The sequence below is a fragment of the Emydura macquarii genome, unplaced genomic scaffold, assembly GCF_026122565.2.
Source record: "Emydura macquarii macquarii isolate MOO-44397 ecotype Brisbane River unplaced genomic scaffold, CSIRO-AGI_Emac_v2 contig_3411, whole genome shotgun sequence".
Taxonomy (NCBI): Eukaryota; Metazoa; Chordata; order Testudines; family Chelidae; genus Emydura; species Emydura macquarii.
Genome location: NW_027133548.1, coordinates 1 through 12,552, shown reverse-complemented (window position 1 = coordinate 12,552; position 12,552 = coordinate 1). Strand labels below are relative to the sequence as shown.

General features: G+C 49.0%; 1 protein-coding gene across 1 annotated transcript; it reads left to right on the top strand.

The window, feature by feature from the left end:
• The first annotated feature begins 7,096 nt into the window (after positions 1–7,096).
• On the top strand, positions 7,097–8,095 carry LOC137144226 (olfactory receptor 52R1-like). The gene has a single exon (XM_067534439.1). It carries the CDS (start codon positions 7,097–7,099, stop codon positions 8,093–8,095), a length of 999 nt encoding a protein of 332 aa, XP_067390540.1.
• Positions 8,096–12,552: the final 4,457 nt, after the last annotated feature.

Below are 12,552 nucleotides of genomic sequence, written 5' to 3'. Positions count from 1 at the left end.
AGTAAAGTGATAAAGATTTCAATTTCACATTGCATCTGAAAACTACTTAGAGCAACCACATACACCAGCCTGGGCCATTTGATTGTGGACTGATGGAGAGGCAAGGGTCATCAGCAAAATAAATGTGACATCTCAAACAGCCGTGATTTCTTTTTTTAGGTGACAACATCTTTGGTGGATAAAGGTAACTTCAGAAATGTCATAGACTTAGATCACTGCAAATCATTTGACATAGTACCACATGATATTCAGATTAATAATCTAGCGCTAGACAGAATTACTGATCTCTGATCCCTTAGCGACAGCCCTGTGTGTTTGCAGAAAGTGTCCATATCTCTCCTGCATCAGATCTCCTTCTCCAGATCTGCCTGTCTGCTAGCTAGTCATCCATCCCAGGCATTGACAGGGCGTCAGACCCTACGGAGATCTAGCTATTATCCCTACTTCTCTGACTAATTGACGATCATGTTTAAATGTAGACAAGTACACTGAGCAGCCAATTCTTCTCTGACTCAGCAGGGAGACCGGGAGTTCTCCTCTTCCTTTGGGAAGGACCCTTAATTGCTGTTTACTCCTACAGATGGATAAATAACACAGATGCGCAGAGATGGAGAGACATTGGCTGGTGTCTCCTGTCTGCAGCCTAGGAACCCCACTGGGATTGCCCAGAGCTATGTTATAAACCCGTTTCCATCCTGCCTGGAGCACTTGCCCTGTGTCAGCTCTCGGCGTGGGATGTTGTTGCAGATGCTGGTGTGAGAGAGATGTATGATACAGCTACCTGACAGGGGCATTCCCAGGGAAGACACTTTCAACTCACAATTCACAGGTACACATTACTTGTTTTTTCTGAGATTTACTCGAAAACCGACCATCTCAATCTAAACATACCACAACCATGGGGGCGGACAGTGAAAGAACCGGCAGTTCAGTCTGCCCGGCAACTGGGGAGCCGGCCAGCGATAGGTCCCACTGGCCGGCCAGTCCGGCAACAGAGGGGTGTAGCAAGACTTGGTAGCAGACAAGCCGCCGCTGGAGGCAAACGTGCTGTCCGTCTGGCCGGCTGCAGCAAAGGCCTGAACTGGGCTGGGCCGCTGCCTCAAGCGAGCGCCTCCCGGAGCAGAGGCCCCGGGAACAGCCCAAGCAGCCAACCTCTAAGGGTTGGATAGTGCCTCCAGGCCCCCTAGACTGGCCGAGGCCTACAGGCCCCAAAGACTGGACCGAGCCTCCCGAGCCTGAGGGCTGGGAAATCCCCTCCGAGGCCAGCCCCGACCTGGAGGAGCTTCCTGTCGCTGAACCCCAGGAACTCGGTGACCTAGAGGAGCTGCCCCCGCCGAGGAGCTCCTCGCCCTGCCGCCGGTGGACGAGGAGAGTCTAGTGGGCCTGCAACGGGCCGTGCACCCCAGAAACCCCGAGGACCCGGCCGACACAGGTACCTGGGGAGGAAGTGGCCCAGGGACAGCCATAGCCATAGCTGTGGCTGAGACAGGGTCAAGCCCCCGTCGGCGTGTTGCGGCAGGAGCCCCGCCGACTCAGTGGCAACGCCTTTGCCACTGCTAGGGCCCTGGGCTGGAACACAATGGAGTTGGGTGGGCCTGCGTCCTCCTCCCCTCCCCCTTGTCCTCGCCACCCAGGAAGTGATTATCGTCCCCTGCTCTACTGACCCGAGGACACTGCTCGCTCGCCCGCCCTGCCTGAGGACCGGGGCACCAGATTCATACCAGGCGCTAACATTCCCCTTGTAAGATGGTGCAGTGGCCTTCCTCCAAGCCTGGGCCTGAGGAAGGGCCACAACCACGGGGCCAGACCGGACCCTGTGCTACACATGGTGGAGAATGCAGGCATCGCCCCCCCTGCCGACGCAAAGGGGGGAATGCCTGCCCTGGTAACAAGACTTCAGAATCCCTTTCCAGGGGACCGGCCGGAGATGGAGGTCGAGAAGCTGCTGAAAGGGTGGGCCTTCACCCAACAGCAGCAGCAAGCGGCTCAGGTACAATGGCAGCGGCAGCTGCTACAGATTCTGTGCACCCAGCAACAGCAGCTGCTCCGGGACCTGGGAGCCCAGCAGCTGGGGTTGCAACGGCAATAGATGCAGCAGCTGGTTGCCTGGCTGTGCCCACTCGCTGGGCCAGACAAACCTCGAGAAGGACCCAGGGGCCGGGCCCATGCTTTGTCAATGGCCTACCAGGAGACCTCCGCCCTCCATGTCCAACCCTGAGCTGTACTTATGGCATGGTGTACGCCGGAGAAGGGCGGGCCCGGGGACCCTCGGGCCCAAAGACCACAATCATGGTGGCTGGAGCGATAGATTGCTTGCTCACCTGCCCTGCCTGAGGACCAGGGCACTAGACTGTTTGCCTGCCCGCCCTACCTCAGGGCTGGGGCACCAGACTCATACCAGGAGCTAACGTTCCCCTTGTAGGAAGGTGCAGTGGCCTTCCTCCAAGCCTGGGCCCGAGGAAGGGCCACAACCACAGGGCCAGACCGTGCTACAGTGACCACATTGAACTCAGTACTCCAGGTGAGCCCTAACCAATGCTGAGTAGAACGGTACTATCACCTCTTTTCTCTTCTTGCAACAGCAAAGAAATCCACATCCCTGAGAGACATACCTAGATGAACTGAACTTCCAGTGTAGACAGTATGAGGTAGATGGAAGAATTCTTTCATCACTTATCTACCACCTCTCAGGGGGATGGATTACCCATGCTGATGGGAGAATCCCTCCAGTCAGCATAGGCAGTGTCTACACTGAAGTGCTACTGTGGAACCACTGTAGCATTTTAAGTGTAGAGAAGCCCTTAAGAATATCTTCCAGAAAGGCATCCAGTCTTGATGTGACGACATGAAGAGTAGGTGTATCCCCCATGTCCCTTCAAGTTAGTTCCAACGATTAATCATGCTATGATAAACTTTTGGTCCTTTTCTTGAATTGGAGTTTTTTGGGCTTCAGCTTCCAGCGAAAGGGTCTCGCTCTGCCTTTCTCTGCTTGATGAAAGTGTGACTTGTCCCATGCCCAGGGTAGCCACCTGAAAATGCTAAGGTCAGGTCAGGGCAGGGCAGGGATTCTATTTCCCAGTCATTGTCTCTGAGCAGATCTCTCATCTTCTGTTTTGAGATATATCCTTTAAGAGCTAATTTTCTCTCTTTGCATAACTGTTTCAGCTGTTCTGCGCTCATAACATCATGTGATCTCTGCTCACTCATCTTGACTAACTTTAACCTTTAACACTCTCAATGTCAAATTTTAAAATTTGGAATAGCGTGAGGTTCTGATCCAAAACCCAAATGTTCTGGTTCTGTGGGTCCTGCTAAGACTACGCCACTGTGATACGACCCGTGCCCAGGGTAGCCACCTGAAAATGCCAAGGTCAGGGCAGGCTGCAAATGGAGAGCAGATTCTCCCAGCACTGGTGGGTGACACTGAAGCCAGACTTCCCAACCAGCCACAAACTGCACTTCTGAATCCCCACAGAAGCCAGTATATAAATGCACACAGCCCCCTTTACTGCATTTCATCCTCTGGCTTCCAAATCAGCACTGAGTCCAGTAAAGAGACCAGTTATTTAAACTCTATGCTCTATGCCACAGCACCAGTTCAATATAAGTTTAGATCTTACCTAAAATACCACGCTGGCAGCCAATCTTTTGGTAACTAAAACTAAAGGTTTATTGTAAAAAGAAAGAAAGAAACCATAAGAGAAATGTTAAAGGATTAAAGCAAATCAGATACATACAAATGATTGAAAGTCCATATACATCAAGTGTCTGAGAGAATTGTGGAGTTGCAGGCTTGTACAGTTCCTCTGGTACACATCCAGTACCTGGATGGGCCTCAGTCTTTCCGTTCAGTTGCACAATGAATTGATCCAGAGGTAGGTGTGTGTCTGCAGCTTGACAGGAACAAAGACAAAATGTGGCTTGGCCTTATATACCCTCTGTCCTGTGCCATGGGGCCTGTGGAATGTTACAAGAACTAAAATGGAGTCCAGAGTCACATGGGCCAATCCTGGTAACTCTTCAGCTATGCCTTTAGTTTCTTCCTGGGCCCTTTGCTTCTGTAAAGGTTTTGATGGGCCATTAAGCGGGCTATTGTCCTGCCACCTCTCTGTCTGGGGTGTGTCTTACACAACGTAGTTTGAAACACAGGTACACCAAATATGCCCATAACTTCCAATACAGACATAACACATGAACATAAGTATTGCCATCTTTCTCAGCGCATTACATCCTTTCTAACAGTACCTGATATGGCATATCTGAAATGAATCATTATGATTTTGACATCTTGATGTTATATAATACAGTAAACACCCTCCCCCTCTTCCCCCCCCCCCCCAAGCCAGCCCACGAGACAGAAAGATCCTCTTATTATCCCCGGTATTCTTCCCATGAAACTACTTTTACAATCAAGTCTCCTCTTGACTGTCTTTTTCATAAGAGAAGTAGATTGAGCTTTCTAAATCTCTCACTGCAGGCATTTTCTCCAGCCCATGAATCATTTTTGTGGCTCTTTTCTGCACCCTCTGCAATGTTTCAACATCCTTTTCTGAAATGTGGACACTAGAACAGGATGCAATATGCCAGCATCAGTTTCACCAATGCCACAGACAGAGATAAATCATTCCCCTCCTCCCACTCACTAATTCCATTTATACATCCAAGGATCACATTAGCCTTTTTTGCCACAGCATCACACTAGGCGTTCACGATGAGTTGGTTGTCCACTTTGACCCCTTTTTAGGGGTCACTGGTTTCTATTATTAAGTCCTCTATTCTGTAAGTGAGGCCTGCATTCCCTATTCCGAGATGATAGTTTTGCATTTTGCATTCTGCTGTATTAAAACATTTTGTTTCAATGGCCATGCCCTTTCCTCAGCACTTTAAGCTCTCTGCCAAGCTTTGTGTCCTTCACAATTTTTGCCTGGAATGATTTTATATTTACTTCCAGTTAACTGATGAAAATGTGGAATAGCATCGGGCCTGAAACTGATCCTTGCAGAATTTCACTAGGCACAACCCTGTTCACTGATAATGTCCCATTTACACCTGTTGTCTGAGATCTGTCCGTTAGCCAGTGTTAGTCCATTTACCATGTGCTCTATTGCTAGTGTATAATGTTAATTTTTTTATCTGAATGTTTTACCCTGCTAAATCAAATGCCTCAGAGAAAGCGAAGTCTGTTGTATCTCTGTGGTTCCCTTGATTAACCAAACTTGTACTCTCATTAAAGGATGAAGTCAGGTTTGTTTGAGAAGACCTTTTTTCCATAAACCTGTTGACTGGCATTAATTCTATTCCTACCCTTTGTTTCTATTTCTATTTAATCCCATATCAATGTTTCCATTGTTTTGCCCAGGATTGATGTCAGGCTAACCAACCTATAGTTACCTGGGTCATCCCGCTCAGCCTTCTGGAATATTGGCAATCTATTAGCACACTTCCAGACGTCTGGAATTTCCACAGTATTTCAAGATTTGTTAAACATTGACATAAGTGGGTCAGAGGACTTCCTCAGCCACCTCTTTTGCCCACTGGTGCAACATTTCCAGCCCTGTTCATTTAAGAATGTTTATTCCCTAGTAAATGCTGCTTAACATCCTCCTGGATTGTTAATGGACTTTAAAGTATTAGTGTTCTTTCTCCCTTTGGTAATTGGCTTGTACCTTTGTGAGGATTTCTTTTGTTCTGAATTTACTTTGTAACCTCCTTTTTGTTATCCTTAGTCCTGACAAACATGGATTTTTCCCTGATGTCTTTATCGTCCCTTGTCCACTTTCATAACGTCTCAGGTGTGTTGCTCGCTATCTGTTTTCCCTTTTCCCCATTTCTTCTATATTGTTCTCCTCTATCACATGCCCCCTTCTTTGTCTCTTCTCTAAACGCAACAGTTCCAGACTTTTCGGTCTCTCCGCATGTGTTAGAGTTTCTCACACCACACTGTAGGAAATTGTGACTCAGGAGACACCATCCAAGATGGAACTGGCATTATGGGATCAGTTACTTATAATTTATTTCTCTGAATAATTAAAATGTCCTTTTCCTGTGTGTGTGGTTAGGGCTAATGTTTGGGTTAGGGTTGACCGATCTGTTTGTGGCCAAGGGTTTCCATTTATCCTTCATTTTTTGTGTGAAGCTATGTTTAACAAACATATTATGTCATAGATACTCACTGAATCCTAAACAGAGTTCAATGATCGGGTTCTAGAAGTATAAGGCTGATCAGTAGTCACAAGGGATCATTATGTATTGGGTACCTACGTAAAGAGGGCTGAAATGTAAGACCTAGAGGCAGAAGCCTGGAAGATTTTAGCTTAGAAATTTTAGGCCTTAGCATAAAGAAAGGCTGACATAAGTAAGTGACTCAAGAATAGCCTGATACCGTAAGATTATGGGCAAAGATGTAATGCAAATGAGACTAAGAGGAACTAGACACAACCTCTAGAAAACGGGGTACCTCAGGTTTTTGGGGACACCAGACCAATAAGGAGAAATAGGGTTGACATATTTGTGGATGTGCACAGATAGTCAAAAATCATAGTATAAACTGACCATGCCGAGATGTAAAAAAATGAACTTACTATAGGAAATCTCAAGCAGTATACATCCCTCTACTGACGTTCAATCCTTGAGAGACCTGTCAGTCCCTAACAGTAGCTAGGAGGAGAGGAGTATATCTATACGTGCAACTGGTTTGTGCATGACTCTAGGAGTTGTTTATGCTGTGACATTCCCAACTTTGTTGGTAACTTTCATAAAATGGATAAAAGTTATTATACTTTCTTCCTGTGACTGTCTGTGTTACTTGCCTTGGCCTTCATGTGTTCCTGTGAGCTCTGGGGATCCGAAACAAGCAGAGATATCTTTGTTGAACTTGATACAGTAGCCACCAGAGTTCAACCCACCGATGTTGTAATACTACATCACTAAATATACCTTAAATAAAAATAAAAGGCTACATGGTTCCCCATGAGAACAGCCACCCATTCTGCATGTATTGCCTCATTATAACACTGTCTCTCCATCCAGAACTTTGCACTGCGACCATCACCTTAGATCCTGGGCACATAAAGGAGTTCAGGGGAAGCCTCGGTACATGCAGAAGACACTGTTCTGCCTCAGAGTTGGACACCTTCTCCCCTACGCCATGTCAGATTCCAACACAACCGACTTCAACAACCCCTCTTCCTTCATCCTACTGGGCATTCCTGGGCTGGAGGCGGCACATGTCTGGATCTCCATCTCCTTCTGCGCCATGTATGCCATAGCCATCTTGGGGAACTTCACCATCCTGCTGATCGTGAGGATGGAGACGAGCCTCCATGCGCCCATGTACTATTTCCTCTGCATGCTGGCTGTCATCGACCTGGTCCTGTCTACGGCCACTCTGCCCAAAACGCTGGGCATCTTCTGGTTCAATTCCAGGGAGATCGAGTTCAGTGCCTGCCTCACCCAGCTGTACTTCATTCACTGCTTCTCAGTGATGGAGTCTGGGATCTTCGTGGCCCTGGCTTTGGATCGCTACGTGGCCATCTGCGATCCCCTGAGACATTCCACCATCCTGACAAACCCCGTCGTGGCCAAGATTGGGCTGGCCGTACTGCTGCGGGGTGGCCTGCTCGTACTGCCCCATCCCTTCATGGCAAGGAGGTGGCCTTACTGCAGTACCAACGTCATCGCCCACACGTACTGTGAGCACCTAGCTGTGGTGAAGCTGGCCTGCGCCGACATCCGCCTCAGCAGCTACTACAGCCTTTTGGTGATATTCTTAGTCAATGGGCTGGATATATCTTTTATCACCTTCTCCTATACTCAGATCCTCAGGGCCATCTTCAGTCTCTCCACTAAGGACGCCCGGCTCAAGACTTTTGGTACATGCAGCTCCCATCTCTGTGTCATCTTAGCCTTTTACATCCCAGCTCTCTTCTCTTTCCTCACGCACCGGTTTGGCCACAATGTGCCTCTGCATTTCCACGTCATCACTGCCAACATGTACCTCCTGGTGCCCCCCATGCTAAATCCCATCATCTATGGGATGAGGACCAAACTGATCCGGGACAGGCTGCTCCAGCTCTTTGTTCATAAAGGGACCTAAGGTTTTCTCCTGGTGCCCTGGCTATCAGACCGAGCTCCATGGAGAGCTGGCTGGTGACCTGATACGGGGCCTTCCTTCCTATATCACTTAGAGGATGGTTAATGAGACACTAGAGCCTTTAAACACACCGAGCCTGGATGAGTCAGAGAAACAGAAGAAGCTGGACGAAGAGAGAGGCACAAGAGAAGGTGAGGGGACTCTTTGTTTGCAGGGCTATGGCTGCAGCAGAGAGACGGACTCCAGCTGGAGGAGAAGCCGTGAATTGCAGGAGGTGGATTTTAGACACCATAGCAGGGTCAGACCAAACCACGAAGAATTCTCCAGGGTGATGAGGACACTGATGGAGGAAATAGCGTACAGGTGTTGTATTATTTTTACCCAAATCTGGGTGTCTCTTGTGCTGTCTTAAGTAGATATGTAGCCGTGCAACCGGAGTCTCTTCTGCCACCTTTGTGCCTCTCTCCTGCCCCAGCTTTTTCTGTCTCTCAGACTCATCCAGTCTCTGTGTTTTTAAATAGCTGGACCATATTTCATCTCTGGTCCCTCTTCTGGGGAGGTTCCAATCCTTCCAAGATCCCCTCTGCAGAGAAGCTGGAGAAGAAGACCGTTACTGATTTCTTCTGCCTGGGCAAAATCTCGTTAGGTGCTGATAGTCTTCAATGACCAACCTTTTTATAGACAGAGGCCCCCGCCCCAGCCTGCTGTACCTTAGCACAAGGAGTGTGAGCCCAAAGACAAGGATACAGGGAGTTCACACAATCAAATGTGAGTTAATAAGCTGTACCGAGACCGATTTCCCAAACTGTCACCCTGACACAGCACACACCAGGGAAGGCTTTAATGTCTCTTTGACTGTCCTGTACTTGATTCAGGAAGGAGGGCCCCGCACCAGCTCACCAGCCAAGATGACATTCAATAGAGAATAACGATAACAAATGAAATATCCTCCCCTCTCCATGGGCCATGATTTCAAATCAAGCCAGAGGCCAATGCTGCAGGGCTCTGAGGTCTGCGATGTGACCTGCGATCTTTTCAGACTCCACTTTCAATAGCAAAACCAGTTTGGGGGAGCAGGGCAATCCGTGAGGTGGTGGCTGGGTGATCGGCACCTGGGTTTGCCAGGGTAGAGTACCGTGGGACAGCTCAGCACAGATGCTGCCAAGGCCAGTCACTGACCTGGGGTCCCAGCGGCTGCCCACCCCAAGGGGATGCTACACAGTATAACCAAGTTCAGCACCGGGAAGTGCTGTGTTTAATAGCCCTTAGCTGGCGCTCACACCTGAGTCTCTGGCTGTGCATTAGATAGGCCCTTGTGAGGGAGCAAATATTTAATAAGGGGCTCTTCAGTCGAGCGGATGAAGGTCTAACACCATTCAATGGCTGGAAGCTGAAGCTAGACAAATGCAGGCTGGAAATAAGGTGCATATTTTTACAAACAAGGGTAATTAACCACTGGAATAATTTACCGAGGGTTGTGGTTGAATCTTCCACCAGAGAGAATTTTAAAATCAATACCAGATATGTTTTCTAACAGATCGGCTCTAGGAGTTATTGTGGGGCAGGTGTCAGTTGTGGGCTATGCAGGGGGTCAGACAAGACCACCACAATGACACGCCCTTTTGGGCATGGAATCTGTGAATTATAAAAGACCTAGAACATCAAAGGATGATGGGGCCTTCAGCCCCCCGCGATAATGCTTGCAGTCCTGGCCGCCCCATCTCAGAAAGGCAGAGCAGAATCATGGGGGGCCCAGAGCCCTGCAACACCAACTGGGGAGACTGAATGGGATACGGATGGTAGAAAGGGAACTTCTATTTCCCATCTCCCCCACAGCATCAAGGGGGCAGGGGATGCAATAGAAAGGCAGGACAGACACAGTAAACACTCCTATGCACGATGCAGTTAGTCTGAGACCAAGACTGGAGATTTTTGAGGATAAGAAAAAACAGTGACCACAGAGACAATTAAAAACATTGATTTGTTTTAAAAAGAATCTAAGCCCTTTTGCTTATTTCTAAGAAGCCAGGGCAGGGGGAGGGTTACCCCATCGCAGCCTGTGGAAGGGCTCTTCTACCTTCCTCCGAAGGCCTGGCTCCAGTCACTCCAGGAATTAAAGTTTACCCTTTAATTAAAGATAATGTCTTGGGATGAAACTGCCAGGAGTACATCCAACCAAAACTGGCAACCCTAGACACTGGGCTATTGGGCGCCCTGCACCTGGCACTTTCTGCGTCACAGGTCATTGCCACAGCAGCCTTGGCTGCTCCCCGGCTAGATGTAGGGACATGGGAAGAGAAGAGATCCCAGCTTCCAAGCTGAGGGGGCTCCAGCGATTTTGGTAAAAACCTCAGAACGCTCCCTGGATGTCTCTGCCTCATCCCTGCATCCATTCAGATGGCCCCCGGGTACAGAGCACTATGACCCCAGAGCACAGCAACTCACTAAAACACTGTTCCCTTTATTGCTGGCCTGGCCTGGGTCACGCAGGAGGTCAGACTGTGTGGTCAGGATGGCCCCTTTGTGCCTCGAAGTCTGTGAATCTGTGTTGTTGATGACTGCACTCCACTCATAGAATCATAGAAGATCAGGGTTGGAAGGGACCTCAGAGGTCATCTAGTCCAATCCCCTGATCAAAGCAGGACAAACTTGAACTAAATTATCCATGCCAGGGCTTTGTCAAGCCGGGCCTTAAAAACATTAAAAACCTGTAACCTCCTTGTTCTCCCATCTGCCACCACTGAGAACAGCCTAGTTCCATCCTTCCCGGAACCTCCCTTCAAGTAGGAATCTCCATCTTTTGAGGTTTTTAAGCTGTGGCTTGACAAAGGCCTGGCTGGGATGATTTAGCTGAGGTTAGCCTTGCTCTGAGCAGGGGGTTGGACTAGATGACCTCCTGAGGTCCCTCCAATTCTTATCTTCTATGATTCTAACATCGATAACAGAACAAACACACTGACTTTACCCAGCATGCACTGAGCTGGAGCGAACACACTCAAAGGACCCCTCATTTCTAGACAACCGTAACCTTGACTCAGAAACCTTGGGCTTTTCTGTCCAACCGTGAAATAGGGCGAGTAACATCTGGGACGCTGTCATGCTAGTTTGGACCATCTCTGGTTTGCAATTGCAGGGGAATAATCTGGGCTCTGGTTCTGGACTGACATAAATCTGTTGTAAATGGATGTTTGGGGAATGGGAGCAAAGCTGCTAGGCCGATCAGCCTCCAGCATATCTCTGCCAGGCCTTGTTCCCAGTGTGTGGGGTAGGGCCGCTGGCCATTGGATTCCCTAGGTGGATGGAAAATGTGTTGATAAAGTGCTTCAGGTAGGTGGGCACCTGGAGGCTGCTGCGTGGATGCTAGTGGACAGCTGGATCTGGCTTTGGCTGTCCTCTGCTGTGACATTGGCCGAGCTTGAGTTCACATCCTACACACTCATGCAACAGGCTCTGCAGAAAACAAGCCTTGGGAGGGATGAGTTGGAAACGAAGAATTCCCTGATCATTAATAATCCTGTGTCATGGGTATGCTGTGGGTATTAGGAGTTATGGCCATGTCCTGGCACGAGAACTAAATTGTGTTCTAACCAGATCTGTTCTAAGCAAAGGGAAGGGGTTTTACCTCTGTTTACGTGTAACCCTTCTGCCAGGGGGAGTTGGCAGCAATCAGGGCCAGGTTCGATACCTAGGGGTTCCTTTCCAACCATACAACGGAACTGGCTCAAGGCCCCACACAGTCACCTGGGAAATTACACCTGGGTGCCTCCAAAAACTCTTAGTGGGGAAACGGCGGTGCTGAGGCAGACAGGAGCGGTGTTCCACAAGGATTACAGCTTAAGTGAGCATTTAACCATATAATAATATAAATGACTCCTAATAGACTCTTAACTAGCTCTCTGTATGGGCACTGGGAAGCTAGGCCACGCCTGCGTCTCTGAGGCAGCCCCCACACTGCCAGGCCTCGAGTGATTTGTGACCCAGCACCAGCCACAGGGATCACTGGGCCAAGCATCCTATCCTGCTGAGCACCTAGGCAGGGCGGGTGCAGGGGGAGCTCATTCAGACCCTGCAAACCTCACACTAACACCTATGTGCGTGCGATGGAGATGCGTGGCATCTACATACCGCGCGAGTGTAAAGCTTGCTCTGAGTTTTAGTTTGCAGATGACTTCATCACAAAGGTTCACTGGCGTATGAAGACGGGGGGCTGAACCTCAAGTGAGAAGTGACTGAATCAACTGCCTGTCCACAGTCTTGCTGTGTTAGGAGAGTGTATCGGAAGAGGTCTTTTCTGACAGCTAGTGACGCCCTGGTGATTATCAGCACTGTGTTAACGCTAGCTGAGGAATTATGGATGCTCACTGCTATTCGGCTGTCCAGGCTGCCCAGACAGGTGGGAGCCTCACCGCTCTCTACCTGTCTTCTTGTCAATGAAGCCCGGTGGAATCAGAAACAACGGA

Excerpts from the sequence above, each read along its gene's own strand:
- LOC137144226 (XM_067534439.1), top strand. The coding sequence starts at position 7,097 with ATGCAGAAGACACTGTTCTGCCTCAGAGTTGGACACCTTCTCCCCTAC.